General features: G+C 35.7%; 1 protein-coding gene across 1 annotated transcript; it reads right to left on the reverse strand.

The window, feature by feature from the left end:
• Positions 1-1,035: 1,035 nt before the first annotated feature.
• On the reverse strand, positions 1,036-1,620 carry LOC137620877 (uncharacterized). Its single transcript, XM_068351321.1, has 2 exons — positions 1,476-1,620; positions 1,036-1,313 (listed from the first exon to the last, which is right to left on the reverse strand). Exons 1-2 carry the CDS (start codon positions 1,618-1,620, stop codon positions 1,036-1,038), a joined length of 423 nt encoding a protein of 140 aa, XP_068207422.1.
• Between the last annotated feature and the right edge of the window lie 11,844 nt (positions 1,621-13,464).

A 13,464-nucleotide genomic window follows, 5' to 3' on the forward strand; every position in this document is an offset into this window, starting at 1 on the left:
CTTAACAAAGCAAACCTGTAGCTATGTATACAATTAGGCCCGCCAACATCAGTCCCCCTTAAAGTCCTACCTCCAAGGAAAGTGGGGTTCACAACCCGTGTGTGTTGAGTGAGTGGGGTAGCTACTACTCCCACCCCTACCCCTACTAACAAGTGGGTGTGGTTAACCCTCACTAAAAAGTCTAATGCCTCATCTTTTAGCTTTGCCGAAAGTAATATCCTCTATAAATAGCTACAAGTTTATATTGTTAGGAAATATACAAATTACTTCCAAATTTGTCATACTTGAGGTCTAAATAGTATTACTAAGCTGCTGCTTCCCCACCGATATCCTAAATTAAGTTAGGTTGCCTGATGCACCCTCTCCAATGCCTTTGATCAAAGGCATCTTCCATCAAGCTGCTTCTCTTCATATCCTTCACCTTATCTCACCATCTAATTCTCTGCCTCTTGATCTTCTCCCCCTGACAGGTACCTCCAAAGCCCTCCTCACTCCCTCCCAACATGCATCCTTAATACGTCCCCACACCATCTCAATTGTGACACACTTATCATCTTGGTAAACTTTACTACACCTGCCATTCTTTTTATTTCATAATTTTCCAATTTATAAACAGTGATATTCCCATAATCCACCTTAGCATTCTCATCTCCGTTCTCTCAAGCTTTGCTTCCTCTTTTCATCTTAAGCCCAGGTTTCTGATCCATACGTTAACACCCTTGATTGACATTTTCCTATCACATACCACTCCTGCTACCTCCCTCCACTTTCCCCATGCTGCTTTTATCCTATTATCAACTTCAGCCTCACATCCTCCCTCCTGATTTATAGTAGATCCCACATATCTAAATTGTTCTATCTGTTTTATAACTAATCTACTTTCATGTATGGCTAGCCTGTTCCTACTGTTCCTACCTTCCTTACTGCTAACCAAGGCTTCAGTTTAATCCACATTCACCATCAAACCACCTTTTTCCAAAGTCTCTTACCACTTTACCACCCTTCTCTGGAAGTTTTCCTCATTTTCAGCTGTAATCACAAATCATCTGCATAAAGCAATTCCCACAACTCTTCATTTCTGATCCCTCCACTTAACACATCCCAGATCAATACAAATAGAAACAGGCTTAATGCTGACCCCTGATGTAATCCAACACTAACTTCAAAAGTTTCTGTTTCTCCAACTGTTCTTTCTTTTGTCTTAGTTCTTTTGTAAATCCTCAATACCGTTCTAACCAACATCTCCGGGACTTTCCGCTTACTCAAGCACCAAAACATTACTTGTCTTGGTATTGTCATAAACTTCTCTAAATCTACAAAACCACAGAAGAGTTTTTGGTTACCATCTAGTATTTTCCTATAACTGCCTTACTATAAAGAAGGCATCCACAGTCTCCCCCCTCTCCCTCATGAAACCACACAGCTGTTTCCCAATCTTTACAGTCTCACATAGTACCCTTCTAACACTTTCAAACCATGCTCTTTTAATTCAATTCCGCAGTAGTTACTGGATTCCATGATGTCACCTTTCTCTTTAAATTTAGATACCATTACACTCTTCTCCCAGTCTAAGGCATTATTTCTTCTTCCCATATTGTTCTCAATAAATCCAGCATCCATTCTTCTCCCTCTTGACCATTTCAATTTGAAACTGATGTACCTGTCTCTTTTCCATTCTTCTTTCTACTCAATGCCTGCTTCACTTCTGTACTCTGTATTTCCATCACTGTCCCTTCCACCCTTTGTTCTTCTCCCAGCTCTTTCTTATTTTCAGTATTCAATAGTTGCTCATAATATGTCCTCTTAATCTCTTCATCCTCCTACAATATATTTCCATCTCCATCCCTGATGACTACCAGTTGCCCCAAATCCTGTCTTTGCTTTTTCATTAAGCTTGAAATCTTGTAGATATCCTTTTCTCTCCCCCTTGTTCCTAGCCTTTCATTTAATTGCTCTTCCAATAGCTATACCTACTTTCCTCCTAGAATCTTTTTCCTCTTCTCTGTACCTTTCCTCTGCTCCCTGTGCCTGTCTTATTTTCCAGTCCTTGAATGCCTTTGATTTTCTTTTAACCGATTCTTGCACCTCTCTGTTCCACCACCACCACTTTCTCCTTTCGACACCCCATATCCACTAGTTCTTCCCACTAATTCCCCTACGCATATTTCTTTCATACCTAAGCAAATACTTTCCTTCCTGTTACCCTGTTCCTTACAATCCTCCTAAATTCCTGACATTTTTCTCCTTTAAAGTCCCAAAGCTTAATGATAACACTAAAAGGCCATAAAACGTAAGTGATATAACCTAGATGACAGAGTACCAGATGGGCAAAATTAACTAGAATATTTACCGAAGCGAACATAACACAAAATGGCTGCCGATACCTCGGCCGGACAATCGCTTCCAAAACTAAAAACCACCATATTGGAAACAGAACAAATGCCCGGTACTGTCAAAAGCTGCCAAAATAAACTATGGTACTTAACATTGGTAAGGGTGAAGTATCAACGTCAGTCATGTTGAATTAACGACAATCACTTCGAAAAACACTGGGCAAAACACTTAACTTAGCGGGCAAGTCCAAAACAGAAGGATGACCTGGTGAGCGCGAGTGGTAGGTGTCGGTAGGGTAACCCAACTGTATTCTCTAGGGCCTGTCACGGCCCTCCCCCTTTGATGAAGGGATTATCTAAATGGAAGACAGCCTGTGAATAGTGTTTTACAAACGCCCTTTTTAGATGTACGACACCAACAAGGTGCTCGCGCGAGGGTTGTAACCTCTGCATTCCATGCTTTTAATTTTCTCGTATATTTGGAAGATTTATATCAGAAAAAGTACAAAGAAGGACTTTTCGCCGGGCGTCACAGGTCTCTCCCCAGAAATAGATTTTTCCTTCGTCAAAATCCCTTTACAGATTGTCACTAAGCATTAGGAGGCTAATATAATCACACACACACACACACACACACACACACTCTCTCTCTCTCTCTCTCTCTCTCTCTCTCTCTCTCTCTCTCTCTCTCTCTCTCTCTCTCTCTCTCTCTCTCTCTCTCTCTCTCTCTCTGTGTGTGTGTGTGTGTGTGTGGAATTGAGGTTATATCCACAGTAGAAAAATATACCCATTTCAAAATAAGTAGATTGTTTGGAAACTTTTTTTTTTTTTTCAGATAAAATATTTTAGTAATTTTGGTCAAATCAATCATTTTTGCAAAATATTTTAATTTTTCTGGTCATGTGTAACATTCCAAATGTTTTTTTTTTGCAGCAGATATTTGTCTTTCTCAATCTAGGGAAGGAAATATACTTCAAAACATTAGAATGACAAAATTGTTATCCAAAGGATGAAATCCCGTTTACTGGTTTTAAGCTTTGCATATTGTTTATACAAAAGATTCAATTAACTGTCTCATGTCTCATACTCTAGTCTAAAATATAACCTATATAATTTAGGTAATAATAGTTATAGTTGGAGCATTTTACTTATTAGGTTTATATTTAAAGGTTTTGTTGAAGGAATTGCAATTTAATTTGAGTTATTTTCATGAGAAAGAAACCATTAGTGAAGTAGTTTTAAATTGAATATTCCTAGATGTTCTAAGAGTAGTCTTAATGTAAAACTTCAAGATTATTCATGAAAGGCTTAAAGGAGTAGTTATACCTAATGAATAGTTTAACAGTAATATTTTGTAAAGAGAATGTAAATGGAGTTCTTGATACGTAGGCTAAACTTGAAGGGATTTTGGAATTGCACCTAAGGCACTAGAACGGAGGAAAGAAAAATACTCAGGTCGTGATCAATTGTTTATGACAATGAGAGGAGTAATTACCTGTAGACAAGCTCAAAGTAAAAGAAATTGTGTTCTTGAAACAATTTTGCAAATGGTTGCAGTATTCTTTTTATTGTAGCATTTTGAAGTTCTTTTTATTGTAGCATTTTGAAGGAGTATTTTAAAGGTTAATGATTTTTAAAATATTCATAGATTTAGATGGTAGTAATGTCATAGAAAATTTCAATTAAAATAGAAAGTAGATTGTATCTTTCATACATACATACATCTATATACCTAGGCACTTCCCCCAATTTTGGGGGGTAGCCGACATCAACAAATGAAACAAAAAAGGGGACCTCTACTCTCTATGTTCCTCCCAGCCTAACAAGGGACTCAACCGAGTTCAGCTGGTACTGCTAGGGTGCCACAGCCCACCCTCCCCTGTTATCCACCATAGATGAAGCTTCATAATGCTGAATCCCCTATTGCTGCTACCTCCGCGGTCATCTAAGGCATCAGAGGAAGCAGCAGGGCCTACCGGAACTGCGTCACAATCGCTCGCCGTTCATTCCTATTTCTAGCACGCTCTCTTGCCTCTCTCACATCTATCCTCCTATCACCCATAGCTTCCTTCACTCCATCCATCCACCCAAACCTTGGCCTTCCTCTTGTACTTCTCCCATCAACTCTTGCATTCATCACCTTCTTTAGCAGACAGCCATTTTCCATTCTCTCAACATGGCCAAACCACTTCAACACATTCATATCCACTCTAGCTGCTAACTCATTTCTTACACCCGTTCTCACTCTCACCACTTCGTTCCTAACCCTATGTACTCGAGATACACCAGCCATACTCCTTAGACACTTCATCTCAAACACATTCAATTTCTGTCTCCATCACTTTCATTCCCCACAACTCCGATCCATACATCACAGTTGGTACAATCACTTTCTCATATAGAACTCTCTTTACATTCATGCCCAACCCTCTATTTTTTACCACTCCCTTAACTGCCCCCAACTTTGCAACCTTCATTCACTCTCTGACGTACATTTGCTGCAACAACAGACCCCAATTACTTAAACTGATCCACCTCCTCAAGTAACTCTCCATTCAACATGACATTCAACCTTGCACCACCTTCCCTTCTCGTACATCTCATAACCTTACTCTTACCCACATTAACTCTCAACTTCCTTCTCTCACACACTTCCAAATTCTGTCACTAATCGGCCAAGCTTCTCTTCTGTGTGTGCAACCAGTACAGTATCATCCGCAAACAACAACAGATTTACCTCCCATTCATGGTCATTCTCATCTACCAGTTTTAATCCTCGTCCAAGCACTCGAGCATTCACACCTCTCACCATTCCATCAACATACAAGTTGAACAACCACGGCGACATCACACCCGTCTCGGCCCCACTCTCACCGGAAACCAATCACTCACTTCATTTCCTATCCTAACACATGCTTTACTACCTTTGTAAAAACTTTCCATTGCTTGCAACAACCTTCCACCAACTCCATATAACCTCATCACATTCCACATTGCTTCCCTATCTACTCTTATCATACGCTTTCTCCAGATCCATAAACGCAACATACACCTCCTTACCTTTTGCTAAATATTTCTCGCATATCTGCCTTACTGTAAAAATCTGATTCATACAACCCCTACCTCTTCTGAAACCACCGTATTTCCAAGATTGCATTCTCTTGTTTTATCCTTGATCCTATTAATCATTACTCTACCATACACTTTTCCAACTACGCTTAACAAACTAATACCTCTTGAATTACAACAATCATGCACATATCCCTTACCCTTATATAGTGGTACAATACATGCACAAACCCAATCTACTGGTACCATTGACAACACAAAACACATATTAAACAATCTCACCAACCATTCAAGTACAGTCACACCCCCTTCCTTCAACATCTCAGCTCTCACACCATCCATACCAGACGCTTTTCCTACTCTCGTTTCATCTAGTGCTCTCCTCACTTCATCTATTGTAATCTCTCTCTCATTCCCATCTCCCATCACTGTCACCTAACACCTGCAACAGCAATTATATCTGCCTCCCTATTATCCTCAACATTCAGTAAACTTTCAAAATATTCCGCCCGTCTTTTCCTTGCCTCCTCTCCTTTTAACAACCTTCCATTTCCATCTTTCACGGTCTCTTCAATTCTTGAGCCAGCCTGCCTTACTCTCTTCACTTCTTTCCAAAACTTCTTATTCTCTTCATATGAATGACCCAATCCTTGACACCACCTCAGGTCAGCTGCCCTCTTTGCCTCACGTACCTTGCGCTTTACTTCCACATTTTTCTCTATATTTTTCATACTTCTCTCTACTATTACTCTGCAGCCATTCTTCAAAAGCCCTCTTTTTCTCTTCCACTTTTACCTTCACTTCTTCATTCCACCATTCACTGCCCTTCCTCATGCTGCCTCCAACAACCTTCTTGCTACACACATCACTTGCAAAACAAAATTTTCTTTTACTAACTTCCACTTCGTCATATGTCATTTTCAACCTTTCCTGGTATTTACTTTTTACCCCCGGTTTTATTAGCTCTTCAACCCTCACTAGCTCTCTTTTACATCCACCTAGTCTGTTCCTCCACTCTTTTGCTACAACTATTTTCATTCCACCAAAAAATGATCAGACATACCGTGAACCATACCCCTAAACACGTGCACGTCTTTCAATCTTCCAAACATTCATTTAGTTATCAACACATTATCTGTTATCTTTTATAGGTACCAAAAATGGGTTTATACATAGAAATGCATAGGAAATCTAAAAAAGTAACCATGTAAATATGATGTGAATTGATAATTTTAATTAACAAATATCAAATGCTTAAAACCAGTTGTGTTCATATATAATAAAATACTATTGTCATTCTCTACATTGGTTATAATGTTTATTTCAAATATTGTTGCAACTAAATAGTAAACATATAGTTACTTACTTGTTATGTTACAAATAGCAAATTGATAGAGGAAATGAAGCAATAGATATTTTTTCTTTATCATGGAAAGCCCTGTGGGCACACTGCTAACAGGCTCTGGTTTAAGGAGGATTGATTACAATCAAATGTGTGCCATATTGAACAGTGTAAATGCCAATAAAACAGTATTTCAAGGTAGGTTAAAATTATTTGAAATATTTGTTGTAAATAATAGGTGCTACATGATAAGGTCTATTGCATAAGAATAATTGGTAAAAAAATACTCATAAAAGAGCTAGTCTTGAATGATAATTAGGGATAAAAGTGACATACCACTAGTAATAGTATAACTACATATATTGAACTAGTAAAAGTAGATGGTCCAGCATTTGGCATCAGTAATGCCCATATCATAGACATCAAAATGCTGCATTTACATTCAATACATTTAGTTACATTATTACCAGTGGTATGTCACTTTCTTGCCATGAATCAATTACCATTCAAGACTAGCTCCTATATGTTTCAAGTATTTTTGTTTATAATTGTTTTTATGCAATAGACCGTATCAAATACCACCTATTATTTACAATAAAATATTCCAAATAATTTCAACTTGTTACCTCCAAGTACTGTTTTGTTGGCATTTGTGCTGTTCAATGTGGCCCTCATTTAATTATAATCAATCCTTAATTATTCCATTGCCTGTCAGCAGTGTGGCCATAGGACTTTCCACAATAGAGAAAATATCTGTACTGCTTTGTTTCCTCTATCACTGCTATTTGTAACAGATCTTTAAGTAATTATACGTTCAGTATACTTTGTAAAGATATTAAAATGAAATTGAAGTGTTCAGATATTTATTCCATAATCAAATATTTTACAATTTCTATAAAATGCTTATATAAAGTTGTGCTCATGATTTATAAGAGAAAAAAATAAAATTAAAATTTAATGACTACTATCAGTATTCTCCCTGTGAAAGCCCCCTGCCCCTTCCAGCACCACCAAATGCCTCATTCCCCATGAAAAGGAGCCTAAAGCCTCATGAAATAGTCCTCGTTCCTAACCAGCCACTTGTCCATTTGGGCTGTTATTTGTCTCCCTCATAGAGAGTTTGTTCACCCCCACTACTGGGTGTTGAGAGCAGCAGTACCAGTGTTTTGTATGTCTCATATTTCATTTTGAACTAAATTACCCCTTCTTTATCCAGCTGTCTTTTAAATAGGTTTTTATTCCTGACTAAAGACATGATAATAAATAGGCTAATGGCCTTATTTCCATTAGTTAATAACTCCTCAAAAGCCTCTTACTCAATGTTTGAAGTTTTAACTTGAAATTTTTGGGATCTAAGTATACCTATGTTCTTAAAAGCTTCAGATTAACACAATATTGCCGAGGAAAAAACTTGGAAATTCGTCAGACTTTTATTATAGAAGATTGAAGGCCAAATATGAGACAGGTTTCAGTGTAAATTGTGTAATTATATAATGGAAATGCAAACACTGTGAAGTCAATGACACATGCATCAGATTCATGAAACCCCATTTTCTGAAAGCTTTAAGCATCCTACATTCAAAGAAAACTTAGGGTTTGTCATGCATTAAGCTCTTGATTAGACAAAGAAAGGCTCTTGTCCAAGTTGTTCTTCCAATTTGGCGCATGCCATGACAAAAGCCTTTTCTCTTTTTCCAACCAGCATCCATTTTCTTTCATGAACTGATTGTGTGTTTGAAGCTCAGTATTTGAGTTTACATATTTCATGATTGTGTAAGTAAGTAGTGCTTTCTCTAATAGATACAAAGATAAAATAAAAGGAAGAGGAAAGCCCACCAAGGCCATCCCCTGTCCCACCTAGTAACCAAAAATTTAATGCAAAGTTTTCTTGAAGCAATGTTACTAGGCCCTTGAATGCTTTCCTTATCCTTCTTTTTTTTAACGTTTAATTGATAATTTTACAAAAAAATTATGTGATTGTAACTGAAAGATTGCTGGAATAGTTAGGAGCTCTCTTAAAGCTAAATGGTAAAACATTTATATCATTATTTAATTACTTTAACCCAGATTATAGAGTTACGATAATTCTTTAATGAAACGTGAGATTATTCACTTAGTCAAACAGAATATTTCTTGAATGAAAAACAAAAAATCTAGTAAATTAAACAAAGGGGTCATTTTCAAGCCTTTGGGCAGTTTCAGAACAATCCATTACTACAGAAACCTAAAGCTTGCTGAAAAGCAGACAAGATTCATAAATGCCAAGTTGCCTCCCTGCCTCATCCCATTTTATGCATATAATTGAGTCGGGTAAAAGAGAAGAGACGTGCAAGGCTACTGCCCTGACTATCCTTGCTACTTCTCCCAGCAGACAGTCAGATCGGACCGAAGTACGCATTCACCTTACACATGGACACCTGAATCACTTTAGCTGTGTAATAAGTTCTCAAATATAAGCCCTAGAAAAAGAAACACTAGAAAGAGATTATCCAAAACATTTTATAAGGCAAACAACACTTTTTTAAGAAAAATAATAACCTTAGGGAAATGGCTTAATTTTACATGCATTTAGTGTATTATGAAACATGATTATCATTAAATATTTACCTACAGTTTGAAGGAGATCAAGTTTTAATTTGGTTCATGAAGCTCTTAACAATAGATTAAGTTTTAATTCAGTTCATAAAGCTCTTAATAACAATAGATTAAATTTTAATTCAGTTCATAATGCTCCTAATAACAATAGAATAAGTTTTAATTCAATTCATAAAGCTCCTAATAACAAACTTGAGGCCTATAACCAATACACAAAAAATATAGAATACTACAAGTAAAATGAATATGTCTTCTACATCTATTGAATTAAAATCAACCCCACTAAATACTATCCTCAACATATACGCCCTTAATATACTATTATCACCTTATAGTTATTCATAACACACTTGCCTTGTAATCTCTTACAAAACTATTATCTGCTCATAATCCCTTGCTATACTACCATGAGCATATATTCCCTGACAAAGGTATCCTCAGCCAATAATCAAAGATGATTCTTCATTATTCATTAAGTATTTTACACAAGTGCTGTGTAACTTAATACAGTATATTACTAAAAGTTACAGTCAAAATAGCAATGATCAAGTAATCAAAATAATTTAATACTTTCTGGATCTTTATCCTTAAAGACTTGGGGTTAAACCCACTTGAAATGACGTTTAAAAGTTACCAAAATGACCTCAGACACAACAATAGAAGGACGATCATGTTCGCCGAGTACGAATATTCTCTACCGAAAACCGGTGCAAGATGAACAGATATTAAATGAAATATATCATCTTAGTATTGTTCGGAACAAGGACGTCTCTGAGCTCTAAATTATTTTTATTGTACCTTTCAATGCAAGAGTTGAATAAGTACCGACTGCAAATATATCTATATATAAAACTTAATTATCTATAATATCCAGCAGTTCACCAATATAATGAAATTTAATAATGATGAATTTCTTACGCATTTTAATTCAGAATAAAAAGAATTGTTTCAATAATAGAGAATATATGCTTATAAAGAGTGAAACATCAAACTCAAATCTTTCGGAACAACGAGGCAAATTATAATCTAATATATACTAAAAGAGCAAAGCATCAAACAAATTTTTAAACAAAAAGGCAATTAATAATCTATCATTTATTTCTCGATGACTTTATGAAGACTCAAATTTTCTCCTTAGATAGGTCAGCAAAAAACAATCAATATCTAAACACTCTAAAATCAAAAAAATTATTTCCTCTTTTATGAAGTTTTTTTTATGAATTTATATAAAAAACTAATCTTTCAAGTGCACAGTTACCCAAGGAAATGTACTATAACTTCGTGACTGACAGGGTGTTTTACATGCTATATGGATAGAGGATATTTTTCACCTTTTCACAGTAAAAAAAAAAAAAAAATTCTTGATAAGCTATGCTATGTAAATTACAAGGAAAAACCCACTCTAATTCTACATGAAACACCTGCTATCCTAATTTGTACCCATCTACATAAAAATGTGGCAACTAAAATTCTTTGAGAAAATACTGGCAAAAATACGGACTTTCCTTGTCCACCTTGGGAATGATGTATCGAAGTGCAATAGGCAAAGAAACGATCCAACCTCTCCATAAGAATCTCACACCCCTCATCAAAACTAGCACAACAATCTCTCATTCCTTCCAGTGGAATTTATAACTCTTTCATAACATAAAGTTCCAATATTTAATATTTGCAAATTATCATCACAATTAAATCAAATACTGATATCAAGGATAAATATTTACTGGGCTTTAATCCTTTTGTTATACTGATGTGCGATGAATAACCTTCTTGAGAGAAAAAGTCGCTTGAAAATATCAATCTCGTTACCAATGAGAAATTCAAAAATACTCTACTGGGAATCCTGTGATTAGTTTTTTTGGAGGGAGTTGGACTAAATATAGGAATACTGTATAGACCAGCACTTGGGCCTGTAAGGCAATGCAGTACCGGAGTGCAACCGAGGGGAAAACCATGCAAGTACAATTTGAAGTAAAACTTATAAGTGCTTAGATGGGAAGGAACAAAAAAGAGAGAGAGAGAGAGAGAGAGAGAGAGAGAGAGAGAGAGAGAGAGAGAGAGAGAGAGAGAGAGAGAGAGAGAGAGAGAGAGAGAGAGAGAGAGAGAGAGAGAGAGAGAGTGTGTGTGTGTGTGTGTGTGTGTGTGTGTGTGTGAGTGTGTGTTACCCTATTTCACTGCATTGTGGAGCAAAAAAGTAAGACTAGATAGTGAGGTTATGCATTATCTAACTTCCCATATTTCATTTCCTAACTTCCCATATTTCATTTCCATTACTTTTGCATGTCAATCGATTATTTTGAATCTAATCTTTTTAATTCTCAATTTAATACTGATACTACTCAAGCCCAAGTTAATTCTGATGACCCCTTAAAGGCAAGCGGCTATACCAATGGTATCCTCGAAGGGTGTGCGACAGAAATAATAACTTGAAAGGTCAGTAGTACAAACTTTGTTTTTGGCAAAATTGAAACCTTAAGAGACATCGAAATACATCACATTTAATATTGTACAGCAAGATTTTAAAATATACCCTCTTTCAATATGACAATTTGTAAATTTTTAATTAAATATAATGAGTATGGCTTGAGAACTAATTATCCATGTTCTGAGGGTGAAGAATCTTAATAATTACAATTCTATTCAAAGTTCAGGCTAATTTCAAATAGGATGAATTAACACCAGTTACCCAATGATTTAAACAAAAAACTGGCCTAACAAAAGCAAAAATGTCTGCCCACAAGTGTATAATCTAAAAATTATACAAATTCTGTACATTATCAAGATATCCATGTTATGTATTATGTATAAAGATAGTTAAGGGATAAAAAGGAGAAAGCTAAATATAAATTATCTACATTTAGGGAATTTATGAACATTTAAGTACAGGTGTAAAATACCTAATATGTCTCTTACAATGTTACGAATTTTCCTCAAGGAAGGTTACTGTCTGAACACAAGACTATTTCTGCACATCAGTATTGCATTAACCCCCAAAAAACCCTACCTATAATCATTATATCTTAAAACACAAGTTATGCAAATATGCAAACAAAGTAATTTTATGGAAACTGAACTTTCAGACCTTGTCCAACGTAAGGAAATAAGCAAAATCTTTGCCATAAATTCAGAAAACTGCACTTAATACCCAATGTGATTCATTACCAATGATTTATAAACCTATTCTTCATACCTAATTAGTTTTCACACCATTTAAACAGGTTTCGAGCCAACGATAAAATATTCAAGAACTTATTACACAATTCATCTAAAAATGATTAAAGTGTTATTTATCCCGCCTTTATGTCATAAGCACAAATGACACAAGACAAGAAACAAAATGGAATTTATGAACCGAGCTGTGTACCTTTTCAGAGAGCCCAGATATCTCGTCATAATAAAAAGCTCAGAAAAGCAGACTTCAAAATGACCCTTGTACCAAATTCCTGGAAAGGCTTACGTTAAGTACACTTATCATTAATCTTTAGTATTTTAACCACACTTGAAATTTGGAAATAACAGTTACCATCAATTACACATTAACTTCAAAAAGAGCACAAACACATCTCGAGTACATTGAATCACAATCCTTTTATATTAGATATAATTTACACTACTTACACTACACAGTTCATAATAAATTTGATGTTTTTGTCATTGACACAAGTGCAAACAACTTAGCTAAAAATTAAAATGACAGTACCAAAACCTGTACATTTGGCATTATAACCTATAATGCAAGCCTCTTAAACATTTTGAAATATTTGATTTAAATAAGATCATTTACTGTATACCAAATTCTAAAATCTATTAAACCATTCACATTTACAGAATTTTGAGGCTTTTGAGAAAGTTAATAATGGCATAACACATTCATAATTTATCATGAATTTAGCTGTCAGGATAAAACCTACACTGACAAGACAGCTGGATAAAAAATCAGACTATAGTCCAACATGTTTGCCAGTACAGGCTGTTGGCCTTTGACACATACAATATATTCAAGCTAACACATAGAGCTACAGCTCTCAAGACACCAGTAAAAGAATGAACAAGTTCTGTACACAGGGAATAAAATAACAGTCTAAAGGAGCAAGTGATTAATCTAGTTAAGATCAGGATTTACCC

Source organism: Palaemon carinicauda, chromosome 27 (assembly GCF_036898095.1).
Source record: "Palaemon carinicauda isolate YSFRI2023 chromosome 27, ASM3689809v2, whole genome shotgun sequence".
Classification (NCBI taxonomy): Eukaryota; Metazoa; Arthropoda; class Malacostraca; order Decapoda; family Palaemonidae; genus Palaemon; species Palaemon carinicauda.

Excerpts from the sequence above, each read along its gene's own strand:
- LOC137620877 (XM_068351321.1), bottom strand. The coding sequence starts at position 1,620 with ATGGATGCTGGATTTATTGAGAACAATATGGGAAGAAGAAATAATGCC. Across the intron at positions 1,314-1,475 it reads AATTGAATTAAAAGAGCATG|ATTTAGAGAAGTTTATGACA; the intron begins GTTTGAAAGTGT and ends GTGGTTTTGTAG.